The following is a 22,437-nucleotide window of genomic DNA, read 5'->3' on the forward strand; positions in this document are numbered from 1 at the left end:
TGTTGCTTGTGCTTTCACACTCATGGTAGCATGAGACAGGCTCTACAACCCACACAAGTGTCTCAGGTAGTGCAGCTCATCCAGGATGGCACATCAATGTGAGCTGTGGCAAGAAGGTTTGCTGTGTCTGTCAGCATAGTGTCCAGAGACTGGAGGCGCTACCAGGAGACAGGCCAATACACCAGGAGATGTGGAGGGGCTGTAGGAAGGCAACAACCCAGCAGCAGGACCGCTACCTCAGCCTTTGTGCAAGGAGGAACAAGAGGAGCACTGCCAGAGCCCTACAAAATGACCTCCAGCAGGCCACAAATGTGCATGTGTCTGCACAAACGGTTAGAAACTGGCTCCGTGAGGATGGTTTGAGTGCCCGACATCCACAGCTGGGGGTTGTGCTCACAGCCCAACACCGTGCAGGACGCTTGGCATTTGCCACAGAACACCAGGATTGACAAATTCGCCACTGGCACCCTGTGCTCTTCACAGATGAAAGCAGGTTCACACTGAGCACATGTGACAGATGTGACAGAGTCTGGAGACGCCGTGGAGAGCGATCTACTGCCTGCAACATCCTTCAGCATGACTGGTTTGGCAGTGGGTCAGTAATGGTGTGGGGTGGCATTTCCAGGAGTTGGAGGATGCTTTAGTCCAGGTCTGGGAGGAGATCCCTCAGGAGACCATCCACCGCCTCTTCAGGAGCATGCCCAGGCATTGTAGGGAGATCATACAGGCATGTGAAGGCCACACACACTAGTGAGCATCATTTTCCTGTCTTGAGGCATTTCCACTGAAGTTGGATCAGCCTGTAACTTCATTTTCCGCTTTGATTTTGAGCATCATTTGAACTCCAGACCTCCGTGGGATATTAGTTGTGATTTGCATTGATCATTTTTAGGTTTTATTGTTCTCAACACATTCCACTATGTAATGAATAAAGATTTACAACTGGAATATTTCATTCAGTGATATCTAGGATGTGGGATTTTAGTTTTCCCTTTATTTTTTTGACAAGTGTATATCCCTAGTGCCATGTGTGGGTGACAATAGTCACTGATGTCCTATATGGGTAGTCTTATAGAGTCCATTTGGGATTTTATCTCACTGTATGGGATTTTTTGGGGGGGCTTAGCAATTAGCTGTTCCTCAGGCTTTTTATTATGAAGTGCATGTCATACCAGTTATTAAGTTTCAATGCCAAAATGGGTTTCAATTAAAGGGTCCATTCAGTCACCACACTTTTAATAGGTCCCTTTTGATGCTCATTGATATAGCCTGTCCCATTGCAAATCAAATTATTTTGGGGATTGGCATGCAAATTTTCCTTTTTCAGCTCTGGTCTCACAGTCCCTCCAGTGACTGGCAGGTTGGTTGTGTCTGTAATTAGGGTTTGCACTGTCTTCTACACTTTACTCATGTCCCTTTAGTGATTGGCAAAAGGGATATATCTTCAACTGTGATAAGTAAAGCCCTGCATTGAGGATGTCCGGCGGCACATGTACACTGTGTGATGGCCGGTTCATCCTTTTTAGAATCAGCCTAATTTCCCAGTAGCCCTTTTTAAACTTGCCTAATGGCGATTCAACTCTTGTGAACCAACCTTGACTTGCATCTATAAGGTGAACAGCTAGCTGTTTGCAATCAGAGCAGTCACAGGGTAGGACGGCATCTGCAAGGAGTTTGTATGTTCTCCCCATGTTTGCATTTGTTTTCTACCACACTCCAAAGAGATACTGATAGGGAATTTAGACTGTGAGCCCCAATGGGGACAGCAATGACAATGTCTGTAAAGCACTGCAAAATATGATAGCGCTATATAAAAAAAAGCATAATAAATAAATAGGAGTAACACTTTTTTGCACTTTTATATACATTTATTGCATATGGCAACTTTTATGTACATAGTGTTGCATTTTCCTTACACTGCGTTACAGGTATAAGTCATTTTGATTATGTAGTCATGATTTGGTTATACTTACTAGTAATTCTAATTGCTGTGTGACCTTATGGGTCACTGACCCTTATGGGAGACACTGACCTACATTTGCTGTGTTTGCAAACTTCTCTACAGAAGAGCTGAAAGGTTGCAAGCTCTGACACATGGGTTAATAAATTCCTTGTTAAGTGCTGCCTTCTCCTGAGCTCTATCCAGTGCTTGCTGAGGTTTGGGGTCTCCTTTGTGGAGGCTCTGACCCCATCCTTGTAGGATTCATCCTTGCAGGACCCATCCATGTAAGATCCATCCATGTAGGACCATCCTTGTAGGATCCATCCATGTAGGACCCATCCTTGTAGGACCCATCCTTGTAGGACCCATCCTTGTAGGACCCATCCTTGTAGGACCCATCCTTGTAGGACCCATCCTTGTAGGACCCATCCTTGTAGGACTGCTTGTTACTCTGCTGCTTCCTTTTGTCTAGTTTCCTGGAAGGAAGAGAGGTGCTGGTGGGGGAGGACTGTGCTCGCCCCCGATGCTCGCTCCCGTCTGCCTGCCTCCTCTCTCTGAGTGTCTGAATGAACAATACTGAGACACAGGGACCACATCTGCATCCAAGCATCCAGGAGCCAGGGCAGCCTCCATCTTCCAGACTCCATCAGCCCTCAGCTCTTGTGTTTCTCGGGTTGTCCATGCCTTCAGAAGCATGCAGCTGATCTAAAGCACGACTGCAGTAGACACAGGAAGCTGTTCTCTTGGATGCTTGATTTTTTTCTCTCTTGGAAATGCACAAGATTATGTATATTTCTGTCTTCCTGGTTCCTGTTCTGTGGGGACTCATTATTGGAGTGTATTCCAATAGCATACAGATAGGTAAGATATTTGTTGTCATTATTTATACTACAGCCTTATATATTTGATGTTTTCTTAGTAACAATCAGATCGTGGAGACTACAGCACCACAGCAGTGCCCATAATATTTGATTGCATGTGTGTGTTACAACGTTACAGTGCCTGCAGCTGCACAGCTAGAAGCATGTTCCCACAGTATCTCATAATACATAGACTATGTACATGCTATGTAATAAGTCAATCACCGTGATTAGCGCTGCATATGCCGTGATATATGTACCTTGTAGCTAGATCACAGTGGATTCCGCTTCCCATGATATATACTGACCAGATCACAGGATTTAGCTTGGCATCTGCACCTTTGGCAATCGACCACAGCTCCATAGTTAGAGGTTTTACACTATAATTACCGATGAGCAGGAATTCGATTATATAAAAATGTAAGATTGCAGTTTTTTTCTTTGCAATGTGTTCTATTCTGTTGTAGCTGAGCCTAAGATATATAACATTATGATATGTCATCTTTTCCAGGAGGATTATTTCCAAGGGGTGCAGATCAGGAATACAGTGCATTTCGGGTAGGGATGGTTTTCAATTCCATTTCAGAGTTTAGACTGACGCCCCATATCGACAATCTGGAGGTAGCTAACAGCTTTGCCGTAACCAATGCTTGTAAGTAATGCATTTTCATTATCCTTATTGAAAATGATAGTATGTGATCCATCTACCTATACCATTGTCCTATAGGTGAATAGTCACAGTGCAGTGCAAACACTCACCTATCTTTTCTACTGCAAGTTTGTCCTGCAATGCTTTATACGCCACCCTGGCAACCAATGGTGCCCTTACATGCTCGGCATGGAGCATAGCCATTGGGACCTGTTACTGCATCATGGCATTCCACTACATGCGACCACATAGCACTAGCAGAGGCCGGTATATATGTCTATTAGTGCTACATACTGCATAGCAGCCGCCTGTGTGTTTGCTGGGCTGTGCAGTCCCCAGTAATGTATTTGTGGGAGAACAGTCAAACATATGGGGCAGTGATTTGTAATTAAATATGAGCAGATGCAGAGTGATGATCAGCCATTTTACTCAGAGTAATATCTCCTTATTAGAATGGTTACTCCTTCACCAAGCTATTCTTATGGCAACAGTATCACCCGGACCATCAGTAGCCAGGAGGCTGGGTTACAATGTACGGGTCTTGTTAATGCGGGCTCCTGTAGTCACAGCACATAAACTGTTCTATTTATAGCGGCTGATTGATCGCCTCTCTAGATAATCCCATTGATTAGCAATCCAAAACAAATTCATTTCCCTAAGTTGCATAACGTTTGATATGAATGTGTATGGGCTTCCATCTGACCGTTGGTGTTTTGGTGATTCCAGTGATCGATCCGAGGGATTCATTCATCATACGGCGCGTTGGTACCACAAATCCTCATGTGGACATAGCTTTAAGTAAAATAAGCAGATCCAGCATGAAGACCACTGTGACTTGTAATGGCGGCGTAGTGCCACCACCGTCCCAGTTGTGTTACATGCAGTGAGTTTATTATAAATTAGCCACATACCCTACATCATTTATCATTAGTGATAAGCAGACCATAAAAGATGTGATTCTGAGGGAGAGCGTGCTGTATACTGGGCTAGATTCTAAATCAGGTCGCAGCATCTCATGTACCAAGGAGGAAGCTAGCCATAGGACTGACGTTAGGGTTGTATTGCTGGCTTGGGTGAGCTGGATTCTGCATCCTGACGTTATGACAAGGGGCTGCTGATTCATGCACACAGCTCTCATTAGCAGCCTGTGCTGCAGGTCCAGTAACACTGAGGACAGGGGAGGGGGCAGTGGAATAACCCTGCTGTAGCCAGCGGCTTGGGTCCTTGCTCTCATTACTACTTAGCCTTGTATTTATGGAGACAAGGTCTATAAATAATCCCTATGCTGATTATTATCCGTATTATATAATGTACAATATGCATCTGTGCATTAATACAACTAGCGCAGCCCTCCCTGCCTATGTGTGGGGCTCAGTGCTGCCCGCTTTCCATTCCTGAACGCAGCTGCTCAGCACCGGAAATGAAGGATGCTTTTCTGTATCCTGGCTCCGACACTGTGTGGTTTCCACTCAGCATCCTGTGCAATACGCTGGTCTGTGCCGCAGATCCATGTCCGCTCTGCTGTGATTTATTCCCATAGCAGAGATGGATATACCGTAGAGTATGTAGGGCAGATGCAAGTATAGTAAGAGTCTGATCTTCACTGCTAGCCGTGAATGCACAGGGACACCATAAAGCAAGCAAAATCACGGATGAAGCTGATTTGGCAATTAATTTAGCTGCTTGCTTTCATGTAAGCAATTGATCAATGGCAACTAATTGGTTAAAATTGTGATCAATCAAGTCAGAATATTTTAGCTAATAGTTTGCCATAACATGGAATTTAAAGTATTTCAGTTTTACGTATGGTTTGTGGTCAAAGTTAAAGTGGCCACCCATGTCCATGGTGAATATTAAATGGGCACTTCCACTGTAAACATTTAACACATTAACAATTTTTAAGGATTTTCAGAGAGAATGGGGGTCCGGTGATTTTATTTGTTGTTTATGATCCCCCAGTGTCCTTAGAATTAGACAATCAGGGGGTCAAGGAACCCTATTTTTATTATAGATGAGGAAAAAGTCAAGCGAGTAGCATCACTAGAGTTGCCGTAGATTGTGTAGAGAATACCCTTTTCGAGAAAATCTACCATCAGGACAGACCTCCATTTTATGGAACAATTGGGAGAACCTAGAGGTTGATATTGTGCCCACTCATTGGCCTACCAAATTCTTGTTTGAGAAACACAAAAGTGTGTACAGTCTTCTAATGAGCTGTTACCGGTCACCAGATTGAGGGCTTCAATGACTTTTCTCTGCCAGAGACCATCTGTCAAAGAATACTCAATAATCTCAGTATCCATGGTAACAAGATGATTAAAAATTATAATTCTTCTCAGCTACTTATTATCATTTCACAAGTATTGTGCAGCAAATCAGCATCAATGTTTCCTAAAGCAACCAATATAAGTCACCTTTTTATTGTTTTAGTACACATGAAAAAATAATAGAAGCTGCTAGTTCCGGATCCTGGGGAGAGGGCGTAAGGCCTGGTTCCCACCACGTTTTTATAACATTTGAAAGCTACATGTTTTTATACTGTAAACAAAAAAACCCTGATCTGTTGTAAAACGGATATAGTCTTGAAGAAAATATATCCATTTTTCTTTACGTAAATGCTGCATCTGTTTATTTTCTTTTTTTAAAAAAGGCTTTTTTTGTTAAAGATGTAGGAAGGACTGTCAGGGGGTCAAGTGACTTCATTTCTGTAAAAAAAATTAAATAAACATCTTGAAAAAAAGAATGCAAACAGTAGACTATATATTTTCCTCCTTTTTCCATCAATTGAAATGTTATAAAAACCGATTTGTTATGTCCAAGGATGAAAAAGTGCAGAAGACTGCGTTTTTGCATACTGTAAAAAAAAAGATCGAAACAGATATGGGTGCAAACATTTCTCAAAATGATACCCATTTTACATGCAAACATTTACCTTACTCTATTCTATGTAAATACAAATGTATTCATATAAGTATGATTTTTCTTAATACAAATTCATACATGAAGTCCAAAAACATGGTGTGAAACCGCCCTCTGTGTTTTTGAGCAACACAATCATATTGTTGAACAAACATTACCCTACAGTTTGTCGATTAGGCCAAGAGTGGACATGTTATACTGTATGTGCAGAGGACATAGGGACAGCTGCCATCTTAAGGGGAATCTGTCACGGAGGAGCCATGCACACAATGGGGAGGACGGAGGAGTCATGCATACAACAGGGGGAGGATGGAGGAGCCATGCACACAACAGGGGGAGGATGGATGAGCCATGCACACAACAGGGGGAGGATGGAGGAGCCATGCACACAGCAGGGGGAGGATGGAGGAGCCATGCACACAACGGGGAGGACGGAGAAGCCATGCACACAACAGGGGGAGGACGGCGAAGCCATGCACGCAACAGGGGGAGGACGGCGAAGCCATGCACACAATAGGGGGAGGACGGAGGAGCCATGCACACAATGGGGAGGACGGAGGAGCCATGGAGACAACAGGGGGAGGACGGAGGAGCCATGCACACAACAGGGGGAGGACAGAGAAGCCATGCACAGAACGGGGAGGACGGCGGAGCCATGCACACAACGGGGAGGATGGAGGAGCCATGCACACAACAGGGGGAGGACGGCAAAGCCATGCACACAACCTTTGGGAGGACAGAAGAGCCATGGAGATAACAGGGGAAGGAAGGAGGAGCCATGCACACAACAGGGGGAGGACGGAGAAGCCACGCGCACAACGGGGAGGACGGCGGAGCCATGCACACAACAAGGGGAGGACGGAGGAGCCATGCACACAACAGGGGGAGGACGGAGGAGCCGTGCACACAATGGGGAGGACGGAGGAGCCATGCACACAACAGGGGGAGGATGGAGGAGCCATGCACACAACCTTTGGGAGGATAGAAGAGCCATGAAGACAACAGGGGGAGGAAGGAGTAGCCATGCACACAACAGGGGGAGGACGGAGAAGCCACACACACAACAGGGGGAGGACGGCGGAGCCATGCACACAACAAGGGGAGGACGGAGGAGCCATGCACACAACAGGGGGAGGATGGAGGAGCCATGTGCACAACAGGGGGAGGACGGAGAAGCCATGCACACAACAGGGGGAGGATAGAGGAGCCATGTACACAACAGGGGGAGGACGGAAGAGCCATGAACACAACAGGGGTGAATAGAGGAGCCATGTACACAACAGGGGGATGACGGAGGAACCATGTACACAACGGGGAGGATGGAGAAGCCATGGAGACAACAGGGGGAGGACGGCGAAGCCATGCACTCAATAGGGGGTGGATGGAGGAGCCATGCACACAACGGGGAGGACGGAGGAGCCATGCACACAACGAGGAGGACGAAGGAGCCATGCGCACAACAGGGGGAGGATGGAGAAGCCATGCACACAACGGGGAGGATGAAGGAGCCATGTACACAACAGGGGGAGGACAGAGGAACCATGCAGACAGCAGGGGCAGGACGGAGGAGCCATGCACACAACAGGGGGAGGATGGATTAGCCATGCGCACAACAGGGGGAGGGCGGAGGAGCCATGCACACAACAGGGGGAGGACAGAGGAGCCATGCACACAAAAGGGGGAGGACGGAGGAGCCATGCACACAACAGGGGAGGACGGAGGAGCCATGCACACAACGGGGAGGAGGACGGAGGAGCCATGTACACAACAGGGGGAGGATGATGGAGCCATGCACGCAACAGAGGGAGGACAGAGGAGCCATGCATACCACGACAGGGATGAGGGGACAATGCATACTCGGCTTATACTCGAGTCAATAAGCTTACCCAGTTTTCCGTGGCAAAATTAGGTGCCTCGACTTATACTTGGGTTGGCTTATACTCGAGTATATACGGTAATAATATGGCCATACAGGCTATAGACTGCTGAAAACAGTCCTCCCTGTGTGTCTCATATAAGATGCTTTGTTGTTGAGAAATCATCTTTTATCACTTTATTTAAATGACCTTTTCCAGGCTTCAGGGCGGATGGTGCCTGGAGGATAACTCTGCCTCCAGAGCTTTATTTACATGAAGGCAAATTACCAGTGAGACAAATAACTAACACAGAACAAGAGAAATGGAATTTGTTTTCTTGCAAACACATTTTTTCTTCTCTCTCAGCTTTGCTGTATTGTAACAATATTGCTGCCCTGTCTGCCTGTGAGATGGAAGCTGAAGATTATTATTATTATTATTATTATTATTATTATTTATTATTATAGCGCTATTTATTCCATGGCAATTTACATGTGAGGAGGGGTATACATAATAAAAACAAGTACAATAATCTTAAACAATACAAGTCACAACTGGTACAGGAGGAGAGAGGACCCTGCCCGCGAGAGCTCACAATCTACAAGGGATGGGTGAGGAAACAATAGGTTAGGGTAGATCTGGTCGTGCAGCGGTTTGGTCGATCGGCGGTTACTGCAGGTTCTAGACTTGTCAGAAGATGTGAGTCTTCAGGTACTTTTTGAAGGTTTCAATGATAGGCGAGAGTCTGATATGTTGTAGTAGAGAGTTCCAGAGTAGGGGTGATGCGCGAAAGAAATCTTGTATGCGATTGTGGGAAGAGGAGATAAGAGGGGAGTAGAGAAGGAGATCTTGTGAGGATCGGAGGTTGCGTGCAGGAAAGTACCGGGAGACGAGGTCACAGATGTATGGAGGAGACAGGTTGTGGATGGCTTTGTATGTTATGGTTAGGGTTTTGTACTGGAGTCTCTGGGCAATGGGGAGCCAGTGAAGGGAATGACAGAGGGGAGAGGCTGGGGAATAGCGGGGGGACAGGTGGATTAGTCGGGCAGCAGAGTTTAGAATAGATTGGAGGGGTGCGAGAGTGTTCCAATTGGAGGCCACAGAGCAGGAGGTTGCAGTAGTCAAGGTAGGAGATTATGAGGGCATGGACTAGGGTTTTTGCAGATTCTTGGTTTAGGAATGTACGGATTTGTGAAATATTTTTGATTTGAAGGCGGCAGTAAGTGGAAAGGGCTTGGATATGTGGTTTGAAGGAGAGATCAGTGTCAAGGATTACCCCGAGGCAGCGAGCTTGTGGGACTGGGGAGAGTGGGCCGCCGTTTACTGTAATCGATAAGTCTGTTGGGGGGGTCGCGTGGAGAGGAACCTGTAGATGTGTCAGGTATAATCACACACAGCTCTGCAGTGAGATCAGGAACACAGAGAGGCCATTACATATCACACTGATAACACTGGTGACCATTATTCATCACACTGGTAACACTGGTATCCATTAAACATCACACTAGCAACACTGCTGTAGAATCCATTACACATCACACTGATAACACTGGTAACCATTACACATCACACTGGTAACACTGGTATCCATTATACATCACACTGGCAACACTAGAATCCATTACACATCACACTGATAACACCAGTAACCATTACACATCACACTGGTAACCATTACACATTACACTGATAACAATGAGAACCATTACACATCACACTGGTTACACCCCTTCATGTAAAACAAGCTCTGGAGGCAGAGTTATCTTCCAGGTAACATCCTCTCCCGAGAGCCTCAAAGAGGTCAATTGTATAAAGTCATAAAAACTGATTTCTCAGCAACAACACATCTGATATGAGACACACATGTAGGACTGTGTTCAGCATTCTGTAGCCTGTATATCCATATTAATAGTTTACATAGGTGAAAAGTGGTGACAGATTCCCTTTGAAGGAAATATAATTGTGCTTTCTACTTCCTGCAATGGGAATTATTTATAAGTGTAGTCTCATGTGTCTACTTTCCTTGTACCCATATAGGAGACTAAATTAGTCATTCATTCCCATGGTTTACAATTACTAGTGAATTGCAATCCACCAAATATGTGCTGAGCAATGAGAAGTGCTCAGTAAAAGCCACCTCACACTTCTAAGGGTATATCAACTCAGAATATATTATCACAGATTGTCTTTGTGCATGCTGTTCCAATTGGCAGGTCCAAAGAGCTTCCTAGTATTTTTTTACGCCTGCCATGGATTGTGCTCTTTGCTGGCCTTCATTGGGTTCTCACAGGGTCCACAGAGTAGCTGCTGACTCTTGTAGCAATTTGAGTGAAAATAAGTACAATCTAGGTCAAAACTAGTGAAATGAGGACAGTAACAAAATTGGAAGCAGAAACATAGACAAGGGAAAGTCAGATTCAAATAAAGGATGTTGGGTTGCAGTAAAGTAAGGCCAACAGAGTTGTCAGACAATACAAGGGCATCGAGGAGTTAAATCAATACAGCAAATATAATTGAAAGTTAGTAACACGTGACCGTCAATGGTGGCCAATGGTAGACATATTTAATTGTGTCCTCATGTTACTAATCTCATCATGAGCTATCAAAAAATATTGTTTATGATAACAGTAACCCAAACACGAGATAATCAACCAAACAACAATGTTACTCAGTATTCAATAAAGGAGTTTTAGCTAGCTGCTCATTATACCACATGAACAGAGTTCAAAAGGCTGTAGCATAATAAAATAATGTAACTTAAATAAAAAAAGTATAAACATGAGGAGGACATGTCTGCACCAATACCCACAGAAAAATCACACAACCACTTAGAAAAAATTAGAACGGGGACACTAGAGAAAAGACAAAAAGGAAAACAGGCAAAAAGGAAAGCCTATCCAATTCGTTACACTAAACCCTGTCTCTTTGATTCACCCTACCTAACATCAGAGGTTGGCACCTAGGACTTGCGCAATGGTGCCCCCACTCAGTGACGGCTTACCCTCACTAAAAGGCCCTAGGGATGCCCTAAACATGAAAGAAAGCCAACAGCCACCAGGAGTTAAACAGCAAAATAAGCAGGGAACAAAGCTGATTGTATAACGGGTCAGACTAATATAAAGCAAGTTAGAGTAGTATATGATATGCGGTGCAGACCAAAAGTTTGGACACACCTTCTCATTCAAAGATTTTTCTGTATTTTCATGACTATGAAAATTGTACATTCACACTGAAGGCATCAAAACTATGAATTAACACATGTGGAATTATATACTTAACAAAAAAGGGTGAAACAACTGAAAATATGTCTTATATTCAAGGTTCTTCAAAGTAGCCACCTTTTGCTTTGATTACTGCTTTGCACACTTTTGGCATTCTCTTGATGAGCTTCAAGAGGTAGTCACCGGAAATGGTCCTCCAACAGCCTTGAAGGAGTTCCCAGAGATGCTTAGCACTTGTTGGCCATTTTGCCTTCACTCTGCGGTCCAGCTCACCCCAAGCTGTCTCGATTGGGTTCAGGTCTGGTGACTGTGGAGGCCAGGTCATCTGGCGAAGCACCCCGTCACTCTCCTTCTTGGTCAAATAGCCCTTACACAGCCTGGAGGTGTGTTTGGGGTCATTGTCTTGTTGAAAAATAAATGATGGTCCAACTAAACGCAAACCGGATAGAATAGCATGCCACTGCAAGATGCTGTGGTAGCCATGCTGGTTCAGTATGTCTTCAATTTTGAATAAATCCCCAAAAGTGTCACCAGCAAAGCATCCCCACACCATCACACCTCCTCCTCCATGCTTCATGGTGGGAACCAGGCATGTAGAGTCCATCCGTTCACCTTTTCTGTGTCACACAAAGACACAGTGGTTGGAACCAAAGATCTCAAATTTGGACTCATCAGACCAAAGCACAGATTTCCACTGGTCTAATGACCATTCCTTGTGTTCTTTAGCCCAAACAAGTCTCTTCTGCTTGTTGCCTGCCCTTAGCAGTGGTTTCCTAGCAGCTATTTTACCATGAAGGCCTGCTGCACAAAATCTCCTCTTAGAACCGTGCTCCAAGCATAAACAGGACCAGAACCACCAAGACAGGGAATGTTTTAAAATATATACTGTATATCTTTTATTAGAAGCAATAGAGCAGCGATTAAATTATACAATATTAAAATTATTATAAATATGTAGTATATAATATATATGTGCACATATCAAGAATATATTAACAATTCAATTCATGTATAGAAACATTTAAATTTTTGCGTGCGGTAGGTCAAGTTATTTTATATATTATACCCCAAAGGACTAAATTTGTATCAAAGGAAACCATGCCACTCAGTAAAATTATTATATCAAGAAATCCATATGGTACAAAGTGTATGAAGTGCATATAATGTGTATATAGCCTTATACTTGTAGGCCAAGTGCAGGAAAAATCGAATGGCTATAAAAAAAAAAGTGCATGGGTGCATAAAATAAAGTGCTATAATAAGGTGCTATATGCAGATACTTTCAAAAGTCACTTACTTAGAAAGATGAGGGAGTAACCCTTAGGATCGCCAAGTAGCTGATATTGTGCACCCCAACGCACGTTTCAGAACTCCAGTTCCTTCGTCAGGGGGTGTAAGCAGTGGTTTCCTAGCAGCTATTTTACCATGAAGGTCTGCTGCACAAAGTCTCCTCTTAACAGTTGTTGTAGAGATGTGTCTGCTGCTTGAACTCTGTGTGGCATTGACCTGGTCTCTAATCTGAGCTGCTGTTAACCTGTGATTTCTGAGGCTGGTGACTCGGATAAACTTATCCTCAGAAGCAGAGGTGACTTTTGGTCTTCTTTTCCTGGGGCGGTCCTCATCTGAGCCAGTTTCTTTGTAGCGCTTGATGGTTTTTGCCACTGCACTTGGGGACACTTCCAAAGTTTTCCCAATTTTTTGGACTGACGGACCTTCATTTCTTAAAGTAATGATGGCCACTCGTTTTTCTATACTTAGCTGCTTTTTTCTTGCCATAATACAAATTCTAACAGTCTATTCAGTAGGACTATCAGCTGTGTATCCACCAGACTTCTGAACAACACAACTGATGGTCCCAACCCCATTTATAAGCAAGAAATCCCACTTATTAAACCTGACAGGGCACATCTGTGATGTGAAAATCATTCCCAGTGACTACCTCTTGAAGCTCATCAAGAGAATGCCAAGAGTGTGCAAAGCAGTCATCAAAGCAAAAGGTGGCTACTTTGAAGAACCTAGAATATAAGACATAATTTCAGTTGTTTCACACTTTTTTGTTAAATATATAATTCCACATGTGTTAATTCATAGTTTTGATGCCTTCAGTGTGAATGTACAATTTTTATAGTCATGAAAATACAGAAAAATATTTGAATGAGAAGGTGTGTCCAAACTTTTGGTCTGTACTGTACAGTAATAGGTAAAAAGACAAGCCCACTGGAGATTTAAATGGTTCTCAGAGGGCTCATTGACCACCAAACCCTTGTGCCTGTTGGCCAACACAACCACGTGTATCACCATAATAATAAGCTTATTGGCTTGAGGGCAAGAACACTCCCCCACCAGTGTCTGTGTATACCCCAACCAGCCCATTAGTCTGTCAGCACCACCTCCAGGTATTTGTGTGACAGTGGTGGAGGCCCAAGGACAGGTCACTTGTTAATTAGCAGTGGGTATATATTTCTACATATGGACACTCTGAGATAAATACCTGCTACTGGGTTAGGGAAATACATATGTGAAATTTGCTTTATACCCACAATATTATAAGGCTTTGACTAGATTTTCATCATGGTTGGACTTGATTTCTAGAAGGACTAATTGTACCTATTTAATGATAATTACATGTGCAACTTAAAATGTATGTTTACACTGCGTACACTGTCAATGGTCAGATCAGACTCCAATTTGAGAGAACTGTGACCATTGAGCCAAAACTGGGTTTCAACCTTGCCTGATTCAGACTTAAAATAAGGTTCGGTGCTGTAGCTGTGTATTTAACACCTTCATTCACAAGTCACAACCGAGTTAAGTTACTGGAACTAGATATTTTTCTACCTCACAAAAATGTGCTAACTGCTAAGCTTCTGTAAATGCAGTTTCATTCTGACCTTGATGTGTTTTCTCCATTGTGGCTAAATGTTTCTTTCAGTGGTTACATATATATTTGATGTATAGCCTAATTACTTTGGTTGTTTGTTAGAAGCCATATCAAGCTAGGGATGGGGTCTTCTATGATAACTGCTATATCTCACATACTGTACATTAGAATATCTATTTGTACTTGTGTGAATATCAGCAGCTTTTCTTGAACTGCTCTTCCATAAGTTGCTCACCATGCCAGTGCTAATTTATGCTGCCGTCATTACCATCTACGTGGATAAACAATATGGTATGTACAAAAATCTTATTTCAAGTTGCATAAATAATTGTAAGTAAATTGTGCATTTAATAGTATCTCTAGACATTTCAAATAATAGTGTTTTTGGCAAGTTCTGAAATAGATTAAGACTCACGGCACAGCCATGTAACAAGCACTGTACGGCAGTGCATGGACTCCCCATGGTTCTCTTATAATGGACCCGTAGGTGTTTCATGTTGAACCGTATGGTGGATTCTGACCGTAATGTATTCTTCTCTAAAAGAAGTGCTTCAGAACAGCAAACATACTCTAGGATTATTTATTTTTTAACATCATTAAAAAGTACAGAAAAAGGTTTCGTGCATCTGATTCATATTTATATGACACAAGGACCTCACTATTTATATAATTATCTTACATTGTCTGTCATCCACTTCAGTCTGTACGTCCTCGAATCCCACAGTCCACTGCTCCGCACCGGAAGTATGCCGACCGCCATATTGGAATACCCAAGTGATGGGTATTCCAATATGGCACCCGCTGGTGGTACCAGTCTGTCCGTCGCTCCCTGTCCCCCCTCTCTTCTGTCCGTCACTCCCCCATCTCCCCTCGCTCCTCTCCATCGCTCCCTGTCTCCCCTCTCTTCTGTCCGTCACTCCCCGTCTCCCCTCTCTTCTGTCCATTGCTCCCCGTCTCCTCTCCGTCGCTCCCCGTCTCCCGTCGCTCCTCCCGCACCTCTCCGTCGGTTCCCTTGCTCCTCTCCGCAGCCCCCGTTTCCCCTCACTCCTCCCGCCGATAATCCTAGCGGCGGCTGCCATGTTGGCGGGACAGAGTGCTGATCACCGATCACATTGATGAGAGCAGGCGCGGCAGATGGATCCCGGAGATGCTGCTCTCTGCGCTGCTGATCTCGGGGCTCCTGAGTGTGGGGGTGCAAGGAGTGGAGAGCGGTGGAGCTCCAGAGGGAGGCGGGGCTCCAGGAATCACCAGCTGTAACAGGGTGTGTCCTTCGGGGAGAGGAGGAAATACCGTATACTATGATGGAGGCCCGATGCTATCGCATCGGGAGGGTGGTGACATGCCAATGGGAGGAGGCTTTGCAGCATGCCCCCATCGGCACATCACCACCCTATTGCATCGGGCCTCCATCTAGTTTAATATATTAGGTTAAGTCCATATGAGACATCCATTGAGCAGATAAAAAAACATCACTGAATTAGCAGCAAATTCACACGCGTTTTGCACCACAATTCTCACTATGCAATGCAGCGTAGTTAAAATCTGCAGCATAAAATGACATACTGTAGATTAAAAAATGTACCGTACATACAGATCAACTTCCATATTATTTTTTAGTGTATCGTATGGACGAGATTTTGGTAATATCTCACCCCCCTCTGTACGGAAACCTGGAGGGAAAATCTGCAGCGCATTTGTGCCTTGTAAACATATCCTAAACCTTTGTTGACAAAATAGGTGCGGTTTTCTTGAGAAAGTGAAATTTATCGCTTTTGGCATTATAAGGCTACGTTCCCACTATGAGCTTTTTTTAATACCTCAAAAATGCAGCATCTTACAGTTCCTGCAAAGTGGCTGGGATTTATATAAATCTCCTGCCCTCTGTGCCTTTATTTTATTCAGCATAATCTGACCTCCGATACGTGTTTCAAATCCGCGGCATGTGAACTTCTCTTGCAGGGGGTGCACTGAGTTTTCTGTGTGGATGATCCCCATAGACTTGCATTAGGTGCATAAAATCCACAGGCAGGTGACATCCGCACATGTATTTTTAGTGCAGGTCTGCTTTGGAAATGCATAAAAAATGCATATAATCCACACCTTAGTATATCAATAAAGTTTTGACAAAACCAAAAACCAAGAAGTATCAAAAACAAAGAAGCTTTATTTAAAGCATGATTCACCAAAAAGAGACAAAAAAATGCAACGTCAAAAAAACCCACAGAAAAACACAATGAAAAAACACAAGTACTGTAACCTAATTTAAATAATGGGCTCAGAAATTCTGCAGCTTCAAAAAACTCACCAAATCTCATTGTGGGAACGTAGCCTAGCAAGCAACATTTACCACATTAAGAGGCACAATTACGATTATGAGGCATGTATTGTGCATACAAACAGTATACTAGGTGTGCAGTATTCTCCTCAGGTATGTTGTGTCTCAGATAAAAAGATTGTCATGCAGCTGCTGCCCTTGAATAAACTCAACCATAGTAACCTGGAGAATTTATCCAACAGGTTATTTGTTGTGAAACGTGGGCAGTAAAAACACAAACAAAAAGATTAAGACAAGGTTGTTTTTTATATATATTTGCATTGCAAACAAATTGGATAAATTATACCTCAAAACAGCACTAAAATATAATACAAGTTGTAGCACATAAAACAAAGCCCATTGCTGGAACAACCACAACAGTGAAAAAATAAAAGCGTTATGGCTACTGAAAAGAGAAGTGGCAAAAATGTAAAAAAAGGCTGGTCATTAAGGGTTAACTTGTTCAGCATTAGGCAACGTTCACATGTTCAGTATTTGGTGAGTTTTTTACCTCAGTATGTGTAAGCCAAAACCAGGAGTGGGTGATAAATACAGAAGTGGTGATGTGTTTCTAATATACTTTTCTCTGATTGTTCCTCTCCAGCTTACAGATACTGAGGTAAAATACTGACCAAATACTCAACATGTGAACATGGTCTTACAGTAGTGGCCCCTAAGGAACCAGTGGCATAGGAGCCAAATGAGACTCTTTGGCCACCACAGTTGATGGCAAGTAAAAACAAAATGGTCCACTAGTGTTTCAAGTGGGCTCAGAGATGTCATAGCACTACTAAAGTTACAAATAGAGTAAAAGCCATATTAATTAGTACTAGAAGGGATATTATCAATTGAGGTTTGCAAAATACAAAAATTAGGGACCTCTGCATTATAGTGTAGCAAAGAAGAAGCCTTTTTATGCATTCCAGATGGAATATTTATAATTATTTATGAATTTGGTAAAGCTGAACTAATCATATAAAATATATTTTTTATAAGGTCTTACATTTGTGCTCAGGACAGGTTTTTAATAACCTGCTGGTTGATGGTTTGATGGATTACTGCTGCGACCTGTCAGCAGTTTATTAGTCTAGGCAGGACTTGGCCAGATGTTCATATTACGGAAGAAAATTTCACATGAAGGTGATATGACTATGTTTCATGGCTCTAAAACCCGCACCGAAGCGCAATCAGATCACTATTGGTTTGGTTCCATGGAATTTCATAGTGGTGCCTTTCATGTGTGTCCATCATACAGACCCTAAAATGGGAACTACTGAATTTCTTCTCTACTCGTTGTATAAATCATTGTAATCTTACATGCTCAGTAGCGATGCACAACGTTATGTTTGTTTGGTGCTTTATATTTTATTCTTGTTTGATTATTTATATACATTCTTAAAAGAGTACAGACTTGACAAAGCAAAAAAATATATATATTGTAACCTAATGTTCATCTATTACCAAGCTAGTCTCATGTGCTTAAGCTCAGTACTATAGCCAATGAAGTCCTTATGGCTCCATATTATGGGCCGCATGCACTCCATTTGTTGCGTTATGTCGACTGCTTGAGAATATTTTGGTAATAAGGCATGCAATTGAGCATGCTACCGTCTTCATATAAACTCAGTGGCACACGGAGGTATGGCCCTATAGCAGGCTATGGGCAACCTATTACAGCAATGATAATGAGACTGTAGAACTAAATCCTGTAAGTTCTGTAACCCAAGGCAGACACATGTTCTAGTTTACACCTACAGGCTAGGTTATGTACACTGGAAAAGTCTGTCTTGTTGTAGCTAAATTTAGATCAAACATTTTATATGAGGTTATTTAGGACTTAAATTATTAATGTCCAGAAAGCAATCTTTTCCGAACACTGCTTGTAAAGTTATTTGTTATTTTGCGCTGCACATATTTTTCGATTGGAGCCAGGTGGTGATTTACCACCCACTGGCTTAATATAAGCATTTTCAAAAAGAAAAATTTACTGCAATTAAAGATTAACCCCTTCATGACCCAGCCTATTTTGGCCTTAATGACCTTGCCATTTTTTGCAATTCTGACCAGTGTCCCTTTATGAGGTAATAACTCAGGAACGCTTCAACGGATCCTTGCGGTTCTGAGATTGTTTTTTCGTGACATATTGGGCTTCATGTTAGTGGTAAATTTAGGTCGATAATTTCTGAGTTTATTAGGAAGTTATAAGGGTTAAAATTTGACCAGTGAGTTCTCATTTTTACAACAAAATTTACAAAACCATTTTTTTTAGGGACCACCTCACATTTGAAGTCAGTTTGAGGGTTCTATATGGCTGAAAATACCCAAAAGTGACACCATTCTAAAAACTGCACCCCTCAAGGTGCTCAAAACCACATTCAAGAAGTTTATTAACCCTTCAGGTGTTTCACAGCAGCAGAAGCAACAAATAGGGGAAAAATTAACATTTAACTTTTTAGTCACAAAAATGATCTTTTCGCAACAATTATTTTGTTTTCCCAAGGGTAAAAGGAGAAACTGGACCACGAATGTTGTTGTCCAATTTGTCCTGAGTACGCTGATGCCTCATATGTGGGGGTAAACCACTGTTTGGACGCACGGCAGGGCTCGGAAGGGAAGGAGCGCCATTTGACTTTTTGAATGAAAAATTGGCTCCAATCTTTAGCGGACACCATGTCGCGTTTGGAAAGCTCCCGTGTGCCTAAACATTGGAGCTCCTCCACAAGTGACCCCATTTTGGAAACTAGACCCCCCAAGGAACTTATCTAGAAGCATAGTGAGCACTTTAAACCCCCAGGTGCTTCACAAATTAATCCGTAAAAATGAAAAAGTACTTTTTTTTCACACAAATTTTATTTTAGCCTCAATTTTTTCATTTTCACATGGGCAACAGAATAAAATGGATCCTAAAATTTGTTGGGCAATTTCTCCTGAGTACGCCAATACCTCATATGTGGGGGTAAACTACTGTTTGGGCACATGGTAAGGCTCGGAAGGGAAGGAGCACCATTTGACTTTTTGAATGAAAAATTATCTCCATCGTTAGCGGACACCATGTCAGGTTTGGAGAGCCCCTGTGTGCCTAAACATTGGAGCTCCCCCACAAGTGACCCCATTTTGGAAACTAGACCCCCCCAAGGAACTTATCTAGATGCATAGTGAGCACTTTAAACCCTCAGGTGCTTCACAAATTGATCCGTAAAAATGAAAAAGTACTTTTTTTTCACACAAAATTTTTTTTAGCCTCAATTTTTTCATTTTCACATGGGCAACAGGATAAAATGGATCCTAAAATGTGTTGGGCAATTTCTCCTGAGTACGCCGATACCTCATATGTGGGGGTAAACCACTGTTTGGGTGCACGGCAAGGCTTGGAAGGGAAGGTGCGCCATTTGACTTTTTCAATGGAAAATTAGCTCCAATCGTTAGTGGACACCATGTTGCGTTCGGAGAGCCCCTGTGGGCCTAAACATTGGAGCTCCCCTACAAGTGACCCCATTTTGGAAACTAGACCCCCCAAGGAACTAATCTAGATGTATAGTGAGCACTTAAAACCCCCAGGTGCTTCACAGAAGTTTATAACGCAGAGCCGTGAAAATAAAAAAATATTTTTCTTTCCTCAAAAATGATTTTTAGCCCGGAGTTTTTTATTTTCCCAAGGATAATAGGAGAAATTGGACCCCAAATGTTGTTGTACAGTTTGTCCTGAGTACGATGATACCCCATATGTGGGGGTAAACCACTGTTTGGGCGCACGGCAGGGCTCGGAAAGGAAGGCACGCCATTTGGCTTTTTGAATGGAAAATTAGCTTCAATCATTAGCGGACACCATGTCGCGTTTGGAGAGCCCCTGTGTGCCTAAACATTGGAGCTCCCGCACAAGTGACCCCATTTTGGAAACTAGACCTCCCAAGGAACTAATCTAGATGTGTGGTGAGCACTTTGAACCCTCAAGTGCTTCACAGAAGTTTATAACGCAGAGCCATGAAAATAAAAAATTATTTTTCTTTCCTCAAAAATGATTTTTTAACCCACAATTTTTTATTTTCGCAAGGGTAACAGGAGAAATTGGACCCCAAAAGTTGTTGTGAAGTTTCTCCTGAGTACGCTGATACCCCATATGTTGCGTTTGCAGAGCCCCTGATGTGCCTAAACAGTAGGAACTCCCCACAATTGACCCCACTTTGGAAACTAGACCCCCAAGGGAACTTATCTAGATGTGTGGTGAGCACTTTGAACCCCCAAGTGCTTCACAGAAGTTTATAACGCAGAGCCGTGAAAATAAAAAATGTGTTTTCTTTCCTCAAAAATATTTTTTTAGCCCAGAATTTTTTAATTTTCCCAAGGGTAACAGGAAAAATTTGACCCCAAAAGTTGTTGTCCAGTTTCTCCTGAGTACGCTGATACCCCATATGTGGGGGTAAACCACTGTTTGGGCGCACGGCAGGGCTCGGAAAGGAAGGCACGCCATTTGGCTTTTTGAATGGAAAATTAGCTTCAATCATTAGCGGACACCATGTCGCGTTTGGAGAGCCCCTGTGTGCCTAAACATTGGAGCTCCCGCACAAGTGACCCCATTTTGGAAACTAGACCTCCCAAGGAACTAATCTAGATGTGTGGTGAGCACTTTGAACCCTCAAGTGCTTCACAGAAGTTTATAACGCAGAGCCATGAAAATAAAAAATTATTTTTCTTTCCTCAAAAATGATTTTTTAACCCACAATTTTTTATTTTCGCAAGGGTAACAGGAGAAATTGGACCCCAAAAGTTGTTGTGAAGTTTCTCCTGAGTACGCTGATACCCCATATGTTGCGTTTGCAGAGCCCCTGATGTGCCTAAACAGTAGGAACTCCCCACAATTGACCCCACTTTGGAAACTAGACCCCCAAGGGAACTTATCTAGATGTGTGGTGAGCACTTTGAACCCCCAAGTGCTTCACAGAAGTTTATAACGCAGAGCCGTGAAAATAAAAAATGTGTTTTCTTTCCTCAAAAATATTTTTTTAGCCCAGAATTTTTTAATTTTCCCAAGGGTAACAGGAAAAATTTGACCCCAAAAGTTGTTGTCCAGTTTCTCCTGAGTACGCTGATACCCCATATGTGGGGGTAAACCACTGTTTGGGCACATGGCGGGGCTCGGAAGGGAAGTAGTGACGATTTGGAATGCAGACTTTGATGGAATGGTCTGCGGGAATCATGTTACGTTTGCAGAGCCCCTGATGTGCCTAAACAGTAGAAACCCCCCACAATTGACCCTATTTTGGAAACTAGACCCCCCAAGGAACTTATCTAGATGTGTGGTGAGCACGTTCAACCCCCAAGTGCTTCACAGAAGTTTACAACGCAGAGCCGTGAAAATAAAAAATAATTTTTCTTTCCTCAAAAAAGATGTTTTAGCAAGCAATTGTTTATTTTCACAAGGGTAACAGGAGAAATTGGACCCCAATATTTGTTGCCCAGTTTGTTGTGAGTACGCTGATACCTCATATGTGGGGGTAAACCACTGTTTGGGCGCACGTCAGGGCTCGGAAGGGAAGTAGTGACATTTGAAATGCAGACTTTGATGGAATGGTCTGCGGGCGTCACGTTGCATTTGCAGAGCCCCTGATGTGCCTAAACAGTAGAAACACCCCACAAGTGACCCCATTTTGGAAACTAGACCCCAAAAGGATCTTATCTAGATGTGTGGTGAGCACTTTCAACCCCCAAGTGTTTCACATAAGTTTATAACGTAGAGCCGTGAAAATAAAAAATAATTGTTCTTTCCTCAAAATTATGTTTTAGCAAGTAATTTTTTA

The 22,437-nt window shown here is 43.0% G+C and overlaps 1 protein-coding gene across 5 annotated transcripts in view; it reads left to right on the plus strand.

Annotated features, from left to right (window-relative positions):
- The first annotated feature begins 2,428 nt into the window (after positions 1-2,428).
- Positions 2,429-22,437, plus strand: part of GRIA2 (glutamate ionotropic receptor AMPA type subunit 2) — a 351,551-nt gene continuing 331,542 nt past the window's right edge. For 4 of the 5 annotated variants that reach the window (XR_013219998.1, XM_077279404.1, XM_077279402.1 and 1 more), the window contains exons 1-2: positions 2,429-2,803; positions 3,314-3,454. Coding sequence is in view for 3 of the 5 variants with exons in the window: in XM_077279404.1 (XP_077135519.1) it covers positions 2,716-2,803; positions 3,314-3,454 (229 nt within the window). In the remaining 2 variants the exon portion in view is untranslated. The remainder of the gene's footprint in view (positions 2,804-3,313; positions 3,455-22,437) is intronic. The other variant, XR_013219999.1, reaches the window with a different exon arrangement.

Source organism: Ranitomeya variabilis, chromosome 1, assembly GCF_051348905.1.
Source record: "Ranitomeya variabilis isolate aRanVar5 chromosome 1, aRanVar5.hap1, whole genome shotgun sequence".
Taxonomy (NCBI): Eukaryota; Metazoa; Chordata; class Amphibia; order Anura; family Dendrobatidae; genus Ranitomeya; species Ranitomeya variabilis.